The 13,486-nt window shown below is 43.7% G+C and overlaps 1 protein-coding gene across 4 annotated transcripts in view; it reads right to left on the reverse strand.

Annotated features, from left to right (window-relative positions):
• Positions 1-13,486, reverse strand: part of LOC147022477 (uncharacterized) — a 124,374-nt gene that overhangs the window by 81,797 nt on the left and 29,091 nt on the right. For all 4 annotated transcript variants that reach the window (XM_085893385.1, XM_085893388.1, XM_085893386.1 and 1 more), the window contains exons 3-5: positions 7,611-7,726; positions 6,720-6,951; positions 2,339-2,497 (exon numbers count right to left, since the gene is read on the reverse strand). In XM_085893385.1, coding sequence (XP_085749511.1) covers positions 2,339-2,497; positions 6,720-6,951; positions 7,611-7,726 — 507 coding nt within the window. The remainder of the gene's footprint in view (positions 1-2,338; positions 2,498-6,719; positions 6,952-7,610; positions 7,727-13,486) is intronic.

A 13,486-nucleotide genomic window follows, 5' to 3' on the forward strand; every position in this document is an offset into this window, starting at 1 on the left:
CCCACGGCCGCCGTGGCAAATGTGACCTAGGCCTGAGTCGGCTGTCCGCTAATGGAATTAAGATGACCCATCCTTGAATCATGATCAGATTTTTCTGCAATAATAATGTGCGAATTTCTCAATGACATTCTGTCTCAAGATGTCCTCGAGGTTGGTGTCCCACAAGGCAGCATTTCAGGACTGACCATATACCTGTTTCCATTATTGACCTCATCACTTCTTTGGATAATCTTCAGTAGATTTTGGACATCATCTGGCCCTGTGCAGAACAGTGCACTACAGTTATTAGTGGCAGACCCCACAACATCCATTCTGCAAATATAGAAAGTAAGAGTTGGTGGTCAGCTACCTGGAGCATATCTTTCAACACAGGAAAATCCCATACTCTCACTCTGTGGCCTCCACCCCCATCAACTTATCTTTCCAACTCCTGGAAAAGGAGCAGTTCCAGAGCCCCTGGAGCTCTCAGGATCCCTCACACCCCATTCTCATGTAGCCCACTTCATCAAACTGATGTCTAAGGCAGACCAACAATTCAATGTTCTCCACAGACGTAAGAAGGACATTATGGTCCCCAATGAATAACTTTGTATGCAACTTTAATCCTGAATAAATTCATGAGCCTGTAATTTGCTATTTGAAGACAGTTTGCCGAGTATATATTCTGTGAATAATGTATTCTTCCATTCCAATATACAAAAAGGTCTTCTGCAATCTCCTACATACTGTCAACAACTCTCCCTACCTCCACCTCACCTCCCTCGTCTTACCCTCCCCCAACCCTCCCCTGCACCCAAAGCCTCCTCCCCTCCCTCTTCCTTCACAGTGTGGACATCAAACATCCGAGGCCTTCGCTCTAAACTGACTGATCTCTCCAACCAGGTTGCCACTGACAAAACAGACATAATCTGCTTAACAGAAACTTTCCTCCTTCAAGACATCTCTGACTCCTTAGTTTCTCTCCCTGGTTACTCCCTCCTCTGGGATGAGAGACCTTTGCCTCGTCCTGGTGGTAGAGTTGCTCTCTTTATCAAAATCTCTATTCCTCACTCTCCATGCAATGCCCTCACTCCTCCACACCCACACTATGTGTGTTGTACCATCCACCAAACAGTTATGACTTCACTTGCATCTCGCTCGCCAAAAACATGGACCAACTCCTATCATCTCATTCCAACTTTCTCTTCCTCATATGTGGTGATTTAAATTGTCATCCTGCCAGTTGGCTAGGTGTGGGTACCTCTCTCACCTGCCATGGCACTTCAACAAAGGATTTCTGCGACTCAGTGGGACTGACACAATCTGTCAACTTCCCGACCCGGATCTCAGACAATGGTACTCCATCTCTTCTGGATTTGATTTTGACAAATTTCTCAGAAAATATCTGTTCTTCTTTTGCTCCATTCGGTTCATCTGACCACGTGCTTGTCAAAGTTGACATCTCTCTGGCTGTTATTGGAGAATCACCTCAGCGCCGATGAGTGTGTCATTCACTCAGGCTAACTGGCAGGGACTTCAAGCACCCATCAAACTTCTAGACTGGTCTCCCGTCTCTACTTCCTCCAACATCAACTCATCCTGGGAATTCTTTCAAAGAAATTTCCTTTCTCTCATGCGCAGACTTATCCCATCTTGTCTTCAGTTGTCCTCCCCTTCCTCCTGCTCCATGGTACACTGAAGCCTGTGGCAAGGCAGTTGTCCTGAAACAACTTGCCTTTTCCTCATGGAAGGCAAATCCCATTGAAGGCAATCTCAGTTCCTTCCACAAGGCTTGGAACATGTGTGTCTACCCTTAGGAGAGCCAGGAAACAACATCTTTCCAATCTCAAGTCTGAACTCTTAAACCTGTCTCATTCCTCAATATTCTGGTGGCTTCTGGTTAAGTCTATTTCTGGTGAATGTTCCCCCTCCATCCCCTCCCTTACCTCAAATGGCCACACAGCTGACACCGCACATGAAAAAGCTGAAAGCCTAAACTCTGTGTTTGCTTCGAAATCGATTCGAGTTTCGATGAAACTGAGTCTTTGGGTCTCTCATTCTTTCACCGTCAGCAGGTCGGTGGTCTTTCTGTTTTCTACCACCTCTTTTACCGGCGGTAGAAGACAGAAAGATCACCAAGACCACCGGCAAAGAAAAAGACACCCCTATGTACCAATTGGTGTCATGCTGATCAGATGTAGTTAGTCTGGATTTAGTCAGCCCAGAACTGTAAGAGTAGCACGACAAACACACAAAAACAAACACCTGTCCATTACTTATAGGAAGGATAATGAAAAATTAGTTCATTCCTAAGATCTCCAGTTTGGTGTTAGTTTCCGCTTGAGCTACTGTGACCTACCAAACATAGCGAGGACTGTGTGGGGTATCTGGCTCCACTTGTTGGCATTTTCCACCGTGTAGAGCACGTTCAGGGGTCCATGATCGAAGAAAGGTGAGTGGTTGACCGATTTGATCCACACAGTGATGTTGAGCTCAGCACCCGTACTTCTGCTCTTCCCTGTATCAGGAAAATCACGTTGGAAATATTAATCAATCCTGGCTATTTACATGATTTGTCTTTACTCTGTAAATTACACAAGAATCAGCAATGAGAGATTGCAGAGCCTCACCATGACTTGTGTGCTTTTATTGTACGTACTTGATAAACGTACTTACCTTCTAATTGTCCATACTTTATCGACGTATTCGCATCCCACTTGAACACACTTTATAGCAGTACTTGGTTGAAAAAAAAAACAAAATAAAGTGTAATACTGGCTACCACCAGGTGGCATTTTTGGCCTACATTAACACATTGTGCAGACAGACAAGCAAACCAACAAATGACCTGAATGCAATACCTTCACCTCTGGCGAAGGTAACAAGTGTATTGGTGTAATTTGGACACATCACATTCACATAGTATATTGCTTACAAGATAGTGAATACCACTATATAGCATATAGTGGTATTCACTAACTCGCTGGGTGGACTCTCGGTGAAACCCTCCTCCCGGACGATCCCCAATTTAGCGACGGGTTGTCTGTAGAAAGCATACACTGTCCGGTGGGGAAAGCAGAACAGATCTTTTCAGTTTCCGACTTACAGAAACTCGGAAAGAGATCTGCTGCTGCGAAAGGTTCTCCGTTTAAGTCGGATTGGGGTCCAAGCAATGGACCTTGGGTAACTGCACCATGATCTTTTGTCAAGCCTCCCAACGAGAACTCGCCAATTCCCAAATGACCGTGAGTTTACTCGCGCCATGGTGATCGTGCCAATTAACGAACTGCGTACAAGGCCAACACTCCAAAGGTGAGAACAGGTTCAATAAATTATAATTAATGGGCAATGGGAGAACAAGGGAAGGGAGAAAGCACATGTCCCTGTTATTCATCCCCTATGGGTTCCACCAGAGGAGACTATAGGTTTATTCTCCATCTGTCCATCATCCTTCTGGCTGTCCATCCCACCTGTGGTTTTTCAGACTTTTTTTTCCGTACCCTTTTACATTTTCAGCTGAAACTTGGTACATGGCTTTACGACAAGAAAGAAAAAAACATTTTTAAACAACAAAAAGAGCAATCAGAGATTGCAGACCCTTGCCAGGACTTGTTTTGTGCGGTGATTGTGTAGTTCTGTGTAGTATATTTTGTGTGGTGTTTGTGTACTGGTGTGTTGTGTAATTAATAACAGACATAACTAGAACTTCCACTTCATAACTACTGGCAGTGATGAACGGGTACCAAGACGTCCCGCTTTGATGGGACACCTAACCCTGACCCATGATGTTTATTATTATTCAATTTAATTCAGAATGCGATTAAAATAAATTCAATTCAAATCAAATGCAAGAGAAAATAGGTAAAGTCCTGCATTGGAGTCATCAGAAGGAACCAAAACAAGCAAAAAGCAAAGATGAAGTCATCAAGAGGAACCTGGATAGGATTCACATTTCAGCTGTTACTCCTTAATCCTCAAACCCATCCAAGCACAGCCATGTGAACCTCATTCCAAAAAAACAAAAATCAGAGAACCCAGATTAAAAAAAATTAATTAATTCTGGCTGTCAGACCATGACGTGTCTCATGAGGTTGGAGTTTTAAACATATATTCCCCCCATCACCATTAGACCACAACTGTGAAGTTTCACATCAATTGATGAAGTGATTCAACATAAATAATTTTTTTTTAAGATTTTCACCTAATCCAATATGGCTGCCAACCATGTGACATCAATTATTCGTGAATACCCAGGTATCCCCAAGGCTTGGGGAACATTTGTGTGAAATTTCCCCTCGATCTGTCCAGCCGTTCTGGAGAAGATTTTTTTATGGGTTTTCGGGTAAATCCAATATGGCTGCCCAACAATGTGACCACCGACACCCTATGTGTGAATGTTTTGTTCATCACGGATAGGCGGTCATATGTGTAAAGTTCCACCTCGATATGTTCAGCCATTTCAGAGAAGAAGATTTTTGAAGGTTTCAAAAAACAACAAAATGACTGACAAATCATGTGACCGATGACATCATCGATTTCTTTTTCTGTAGACAATTTTATACATAGGCGACCCTCAAAAATTTTCATACTGACTGGATGTGGCATTCTACACGTGCAATTATGATGTCAAAACGAAGGCAGCAATGACATCATAAAAATCAAACTCATTCCCCGTGAGGAGGACTTGCCGTGTGCCAAGTTTCAATTTTTTCTTTGGTGCGGTTTCAGAGATAGAGGTCCAAAGTTTTTCCGTTTTTCCAACATGGCTGCCACATTACATGACCTATGACGTCATAATTATCAATAAATCATTCTGCATGAGTAGTCACTCCTGTGGTGAAAATTTCACCTCAATCTGACATGCGGTTGCAGATATGTGCGGACAAACAAACAAACGACAGACAGACAAACGGACCCAAATACAATACCCTCTCCTCTGGCAAGGATAACCAGAGTTGGTGTCAAAGCCACCCAATGCTCGCCTGTTTATACATTTATCGTTTTTAAAAGACTTGTCTAATAATTAATTAATATTTTTTATAAAGCATTGCAGTGAAGTCCGATCGAAATAATTTTAAAGCAATATATGTATTTGTATATTGGAATCAGTAACAAGAGCGCAAGTCAGCACAATATACGCCCGAACAAGAAGGTAAATACAGAATTGTGCTACGACATGGAAAACAGCATCCTGGTTGCCATGGCAACCACTTTAGATGACGAACGTATGTCGCGACACACCCTCTCCACAGTCTGTTCCTATGTACCAAATATGAAACGTGAAAGTTGAAAACTTTGGGAGTTAGAGTGCGGACAGGAATGGATGGAAAACAGCATCCTGGTTGCCATGGCAACCACTTTAGATGACGAACGTATGTCACGACACAACGTCTCCACAGTTTGTACCTATGTACCAAATATGAAATGTGAAAGTTGAAAACTTTGGGAGTTAGAGTGTGGATAGGAACGGATGGATGGACGGACAGACAGACAGACAGACAGACGGATGACCAGTATCACACTATACGCCCCGATAGATATATATATATATATATATATATATATATATATATATATATATATATATATATATATATATATATATATATATCGGGCGTATAAAAATAGTGTGGTACATAAAAACATTAGAAAGGAAAAAATAACTTGCACCAAAAACTTTAACACTTTCACGCTCACGCTGACGCTGACGCTCACGCCGGGGGTATCGCCATAGCTCTCTGTTCTTCGAACAGGCGAGCTAAAAATGTAAAAACATAGAGGGATGAAATCTCAATAAAACAACCAAACAAGGCAAGAATGACACCACATTACGACACCACATTACGACACCACACAACAACACCACAATCCTCTTCTGGATTACCATCACCATATCTTTTGACATTTTACTTTTGTTGTGGGATTGTGATGGAACAACATCAAAAGATATGGTTTACGAGGCTTACGAGGGCCGTGACTGAGCAGAGCACATTGGTTGGAGCTGGAATATTTGCAGAGGCAGCTTCCCTCTCCTCTGTTTTTGTTTGGCCACCTCTCATTGTCATACCGCTCCTCATTGCCATCCTCTTTTCTTTATCGGCGTGTAGAGCAGGACTGCGTTGGAAAAGGAAATGCCGCTTCCCAATCCCTCACATTCACCTTGATGACCTCATCGCCATCCTCTCGCTCTGTGCCACACCAGCCTGCATGGGCCATACCGGACCCACAATCAGCTCGTACCTTGCCCAAGCCTTTGCTCACTCCCCATTATTGTGAGTCCCGGTATTTTATTTTTGGTGCCATAGTGGATTATTTTTCTCTTTGTCGATAGGATTGCATGCCCCCTCATCCCTCCTTGTGTTTGTCAACGACTTGCTTCGTCCATTTTATTAATGGCGTCTTGTCCACCCTTATCCCCCGTATTTCTTTTAACAAACCCAATTTTAACTATGACACGTTTTCCTGCCTTTTTGCCTTCCATGTTGCAAGTTCAGTTTCCTTTGGGTGAACCTTAGGATTAAGTGAATGCAGGGACAAGTAACATAAACAATGGAATCCGTGCAGGTCTTATACCCTATCTCAGAGGGGTCAGTGTTAATGGACGCCATCTTCAGTCGTGTGGATTTTCGGTTGTTTTAGAAAAGTCTGGTGTTTAATATCGTATAGGGGGTTTGATCCGAGGGTTTCCACCAAATGAACTGGGTTGCTCTTTGGAATCTATCAATATCATAGAATCTTACCTCTGTGCAAGGTTCTGATGTTTATGATGCGATCTGTCGGGTTGGGGTTGTGTTGGTGGTTGTCATAAGTGAGTGAGGCCATTGCTGCTGCATATGCAGCTGGTGCATCCAAGCCAGACACACGTAGACCATTGGAGAGCTTTTCACTTAAGATGGAGGTCATCTCTGGTGCGGGAAAGGTTGCCAGTTTGAGGTCCTCGGAATGCTTGTCCATTGGGTTGAGTATTGTAACCTGTAAGCAGCACGTGAACAAGGTCCTCATGAAATCCAACGCATTGTTCCTCCATGTAAATTCAATTGACTTTGCAGTTGACTTTTATAGAACCACTCGTGGTATACTATTTCGAGGTGCTGATGGACTATAATGACCAGAGACGGGAGGCTCATTTGTTTTTTTTTTTAACAGAAATGCACAAGTACATGACATTGCAAAATTAAATGGGTCAACTACAGATTATGCAAACGTGGCAGAATTATATACCTCTTCCTCCTTTGGGTTTCAAATCCTCGACGATACACCTCCATTTGTTGGACCAAAGTAAACAAAGGACTCAGAAATACAAAATATATAAATGTTTTTGTGATACATATAGGCATCACCCTGTCTTGGAAACACCAGGATGAGAGGTCATAGCTGGGTTAGGATTCAAACCCAGGAGAGATAGCTCACAGGAGAGTGTGCGTACCTCTCGGATATCCTGCAAACCTAATAGTTTGAGACAGAACATTTTATTTTATCCTTTTGTTTTTGTTTCCAAATAATGATGAAAGATTTAATTTGAGAGGAAAATTTTTCATAAACATGAACCTAAACATATGTTTTCCTGAACGATGTGATTAGCAAGGGCTACTTGGACAAGGGGAAATGTGGTGTTTACGTAATGTACACACCTGCACACACTCCAGGGTGCCAGGCTCAGCGAGGATGGTCAACTTGCCAGGTAGGACCCTCACTGGCCCAGCCTCCTCGATGAACTGCACGGTGCCTGGTCCCGAGTATCTCATTTCTGTGGAGTTTGGGTGGGGGTTGGGTTTGTCAGCCAGGCGGGGGTGGGGGGGGGAGTTGAACATTTCAGAAGAGTTACAATGACCAACACGTATTCATGGAAATATAATTTTCGGAGTTTTCATTGTCTTGGTGCCAACTGAGTTGTGTTGAAGCATAACAATAAACCAAGAATTGCTCACAACGATTCAAAGATTCATGTGATACCAACTTAACATGGGCAGCAACACAGTTCACATGTGAGATAGAACAAGCTGGGTCTCTACCATTCCTGGATGTACAACTGTCCAGGGACAGAAATGCCAAGTTACACTCGCAAGTGTATTGTAAACCCACCCACATGGACAAAGTATTGGATTACCGAAGTGGCCATCCCACCTGTCACAAAATAAGTTGTTGCTGCAGCTTAGTCGGCCATGCAAAACACCACCACTTCCCAAATACATTCATCAAATCTTGTCGCCAGAAACCCAACCACAGCAGCAACAGTGCAGCCAGATCAACACACATGGTGGCACTTCCATACATACAGCACGCTTCTGAAACCACAACCACGTACAACATCAGTACAATGTTAACATCACCCACCAACCAAGAACATCCTAACAAGCACAGCTGTCAAAGCCTGAGGACCCATGTGAACAAATTTGACAGAAAGAACGTCATCGATAAGATACCATGTGAAGATTGTGAAGCCAAGTGAGTTGTCCAAACATCCAAACGCTTATCCACACGGCTAACCGAAGCTGTGGGGCGATAACACAGGGCTGTCCTTGAATGTGACACACACACACACACACACACACACACACACACACACACACACACACACACACACACACACACACACACACACACACACACACACACACACACAGTGAACGGCGAGATTATGAAGGCCTGGTACTCCTGTGAAAACTCCATCAACCGCAACATAGACTTGCATATCCCGCACATACAAATCACCACACAATAAATTACGTCAACAAAAAGCAGCAGAATACTTTGAATGCACAGATCCCTGCGATTGGTGCGGACTTGGACCAATCCACGATGCAGGCCGTCCCCAATGGAGCTCAACGGTGCCACCACCACACCGTTCTTGATGCCTCTGAGGAAGAGAACTAGCTTGTTCTTGAAACGTCAGGCTTTTAATAAAGAATTTTAAATTTTACTGCTGAGTGTGTTAACGTTTGCCAAATATACATACATACATACATACAGGTGTCAATGGTTAAAATTCCAGGATGTGCGGAACAGTTTTAACTCCTGTGGAGGTGCTCCAAATGATTGAGTCTATGTGTGTGGTTTGGAGGAGAGACACGAGAACCTCAAGCTTTTCTTAAAACCAATGGGTTTATTTTCCGGAATAGAACCAACCAGGGGAACATTGTTCCGATGAAAGGAATACAATGGCGTGTTGGGAGGGAAGGAAAGAAATACAATTAATAAACTAGAAGGGCACTCGGTAGATAACATACCTCTGCCACATAATACCTGATCCACGAGAACATATATCGGGCACAATAACTTTTTGAAACTAACTCGTGCTATATAATCGTTTTTGAGCACTACCTCATGTTACATAATGGTGAAGAATCACTTAAAAAAATTAAATAATTTGGATCTTCACCAAAATCGAAACAATTTGTCGTGGTCACACACCCAACCTGTACACCAAGTTTCATCCAAATCCGTCCACAACCTTTTGAGATATCCTGCACACAGACAGACAAGCCGGTAGGCGACATGGGTGGTCGCAACATAATTGCATACTAGTCATACAGTTTTTGACGGATCGGGCTGAAAATTTTTGACAAAGAGGTTGATTATAGTGCGCATAAAAGCTCGGAAGCCAATTTGTGATTTTCGAAAAAAATTTGGATTTTTTCAAAAATTTCAAAGTCCCGTTGCTAGGCAACGGTGGTGTCCATAGCAACGGTGCTCAAAATCATAGAACTAGATCCTGGTATGAACCTACCAGTCAAGTTTCATCAAAATTGGTTGACTCCTCTGGCCTCCAGAGCTGTCCATTACATACAAACAAACAGACAGACGGAAAACCTGAGAATAACGGTAGTCTAGCGACCACCCAAAAAAGATGGGGTGAAAACATAACCTCCTTCACCTTCAGTGGCGGAGGAATAGTTAATTATACAAAGTGAGGTAAAAACGAATCCAAAAAACATCTAAGTCGCCTCACTCCAGATTTAATCACCGATGGGGTAAGGGACAAAACCGGGGGACTCAGCTGCTGGTGCATGAGCAGGCAATTATAAAGTGAGCAGATGATGGGGAAACAAACAGACTGTAATGGCACACGGCAGGATCCAGGGATGACGAATGGGGCGAGGAACAATGAAAACTAACAGAGGCATGAAAACTAACCCTCAGAGAAAGCTCTCCTCACAATTTGGTGTCCTCAGAACCTTTTTTCTCCTCAAACTAACACAATCCACTCTCACACACCCAACCACCCAATAGGCTCCTGGAGGAGCCTAATCTCACACACCCAACCACCCAGGCAACGCACCACACCTGGAGGCGTTCATATCTCCACTTCTCCTTTCGTACTGTCTCCAGTGCCCCTGGTAGATGTTTATAATGAGGTTAAATTGCACAATTTCCTTATAACCATAATCCTTAACTAATAATTACCACCCACCACCCCCTGTATGGTGCACATAAAAACAAGACAATCCAAAAGTTAATGTTTCCCTACTTATTCATGTCTGTGTCCACCCCCCTTAAAATAGCAATTGCAAATAAGCTCAGGTGTAAACAATCACCTTCAAAATCACAAACCAAGTTAATTGGCCTCCACCTTTATTAAATTGTAGTGATTCTCATTATTTCAGAATAAAATCAGCTGTTCCTGCAAGTTTCCTCTCCTGGGTAGTGCATTTCACACCAAAGACTTAACCATGAGCACCAAGGAGCTTTCAAAAGACCTCTGGGATAAAGTTGTGGAAAGGCACAGATCAGGGGATGGGTATAAAAATATTTCAAAGGCCTTGAATATCCTTTGGAGCACAGTCAAGACAATTACTAAGAAGTGGAAGATGTGTGGTACCACCAAGACACTGCCTAGATCAGGACGTCCCTCCAAACTGGATGACCAAGCAAGGTGGAGACTGATCAGAGAGGCCAGCAAGAGGCCAATGGCAACTTTGAAAGAGTGGTGGGCCTTTATGTTAAAGACTGTGTGCATGTGATAACAATATCTCAAGCACTCCACAAGTCTGGCCTGTAAAGTAAGGTGGCAAGAAGAAAGCCATTACTAAAAAAAAAGCCCATCTAAGTCCTGTTTGATGAAGGCAAAAAAACACTCCAGAGATTCTGAAGACATGTGGCAAAACGTTTTGTGGTCAAACCAAACCAAGATGGAACTTTTTGGCCTAAATGCAAAACATTACGTTTTCCACAAACCCAACACAGCACATCACCCAAAGAACACCATCCCTACTGTGAAGCATGGTGGTGGCAGCATCATGTTATGGGGAGGTTTCTCATCAGCAGGGACTGAGTCAGGTGTCAGGATAGAAGGGAAAATGGATGGAGCAAAATACAGAAAAATCCAAGAGGAAAACCTGCCGCCCTCTCCAAGAAAGCTGAAATTGGGATGGAAGTTCACCTTTCAGCTTGACAATGATGCGAAAACCACAGCCAAAGCTACACTGGAGTGGCTAAGGAACAAAAATATAAATGTCCTTGAGTGTCCCAGTCAGAGCCCCGACCGAAATCCAATCAAAAATCTGTGGCATGATTTGAAGATTGCTGTCCATCGACGCTCCCCATGCAACTTCACTGAGCTTGAACAGTTTTGTACAGAAGAATGGGCAAATGTTGCCCAATCAAGGTGTGTAAAGTTGGATGAGACATATCCCAACAGACTCACAGCTGTAATTGCTGTCAAATGTGCTTCCACCAAGTATTAACTCAGGGAGATGAACTCTTATCCAACTAAGATATTCTAGTTTTGTATTTTTCATGAATATTCTGAAATTTGTGGAATTTGGTTTTTCATTTGGAAGTTGTGTATAACAATGTGTAAAAATGTAGAAAAAGTCTGATTTCATGCAATTTAATTCTTACTGACTGAAGCTTGTGGTGAGGCAGGTGTCTTGAAACAACTTGCCTCCGCCCCACGGAAGGCAAATCCAACTGAAGGTTATCTCAGTTCCTTACACAAAGCTCGGAACAAGTGTGTATCTACCCTCAGGAGAGCCGGGAAACAACATCTTTCGAATCTCAAGTCTGAACTCGTAAACCTGTCGCCCTCATCAAAATCCTGGTGGCGTCTAGTTAAGTCTGTTTCTGGTGTATGTTCCCCCTGCATCCCCCTATCTTACCTGAAATGGCTGCATAGCTGATACCACACATGAAAACGCTGAATGCCTAAACTCCATGTTTGCTTCTAAATCTTTTGTCTCAAATCCATCACTTTCTGTACCCACCAGACCCATTCGCACCCAACTGTCGTTGGACTCTGTGTCCTTTTCCCCTGACAAGGTGGAGAGCTTGCTGTCAAACCTCGACTCAGATTCTGCAAACCGGTCCAGACGGCATCAGCCCACGTGTCCTAAAAACCTTTCTCTGCTGCTCTTGCTCACCCTCTCTCGATTCGACTCACCCCCTCATTTGCTTACGGTTATCTGCCATCTGCTTGGAAATCAGAAAACATTACTGCTCTGCATAAAACGGTGTAAAAACAGATCCCTGCAACTACAGACCAATCGGGCTTCTTCCAATCCTCAGCAAGGTTATGGAATCCATCTTCACTTCTGGCATTAAATCCTTCCTCTTTTCAAATAGCCTGATATCCAATCATCAATTTGGATTCAGACCAGGTCACTCGACCCTGGACTTGCTGCTCCTGCTTTCCCAATAATGGATGGAGGTCCTCAATGCCGGACATGAAATCAGAGCCATCTCCCTCGACATATCGTGTGCTTTTGATACAGTCTGTCACCCCACCCTGCTCACCAAACTCTCTTCCTATGGTATCCAAGGTAATCTCCACTCATGGCTCACAGACTTCCTTTCCAGTTGCAGCCAACGTGTGGCCCTAAATGGAGTTCTGTCATCCCCTCTTCCTGTCCAGGCTGGAGTTCTTCAAGGCAGCGTTCTGGGCCCTGGTCTTTTTCTGGTTTTCATCAATGATCTCTCCGACTCTCTGGAAAATCCTCTTTATCTCTTTGCTGATGACTCCAGCCTCTGCCATGCCCTCTGTCATGTCATCCCTCAGATCAGCAAGCAGCAGCCTCTTCACTCTCTGCAGATCTGGATAAAACCACAAGCTAGTCCAACACGTGGAACATGTCTTTCAATCCTGAAAAATCTCACGCTCTCACGATGTCTCTCCGAACAGACCATCTGGAATACGCCCACTCCCCCCCCCCCATCTACTTTCTCAACAACCCTCTGGAAGAAGTCCTTTCATTCAAGCTTCTGGGTCGCACTATCTGCCATGATCTTTCCTGGGAAAGCTACATTTCTAATCTGGCCTCCAAAGCCAGTCGCCGACTGGGCATCCTCCATCGTGCAAAGTCCTTCCTTTGCACACGTGAGCTCCTGATCATGTACAAAGCTTTTGTCTGCAGCCTAATGGAGTACTGTTCTCCCTTCTGGGCTGGTGCTCCCGCCTCTCACCTTTCTCGGCTTCACGCTGTGGAAACCAAGTCGTTTTGGGTCATTGGTATCTCCCACGATGAGGCTAAGTCTTTGGGTCTCTCACTCTCTCAACACAGGCAAGTCAATC

Source organism: Eptatretus burgeri, chromosome 8 (genome assembly GCF_056783735.1).
Source record: "Eptatretus burgeri isolate ZD-2024b chromosome 8, Ebu_testis_v1, whole genome shotgun sequence".
In the NCBI taxonomy this organism is placed as follows: domain Eukaryota; kingdom Metazoa; phylum Chordata; class Myxini; order Myxiniformes; family Myxinidae; genus Eptatretus; species Eptatretus burgeri.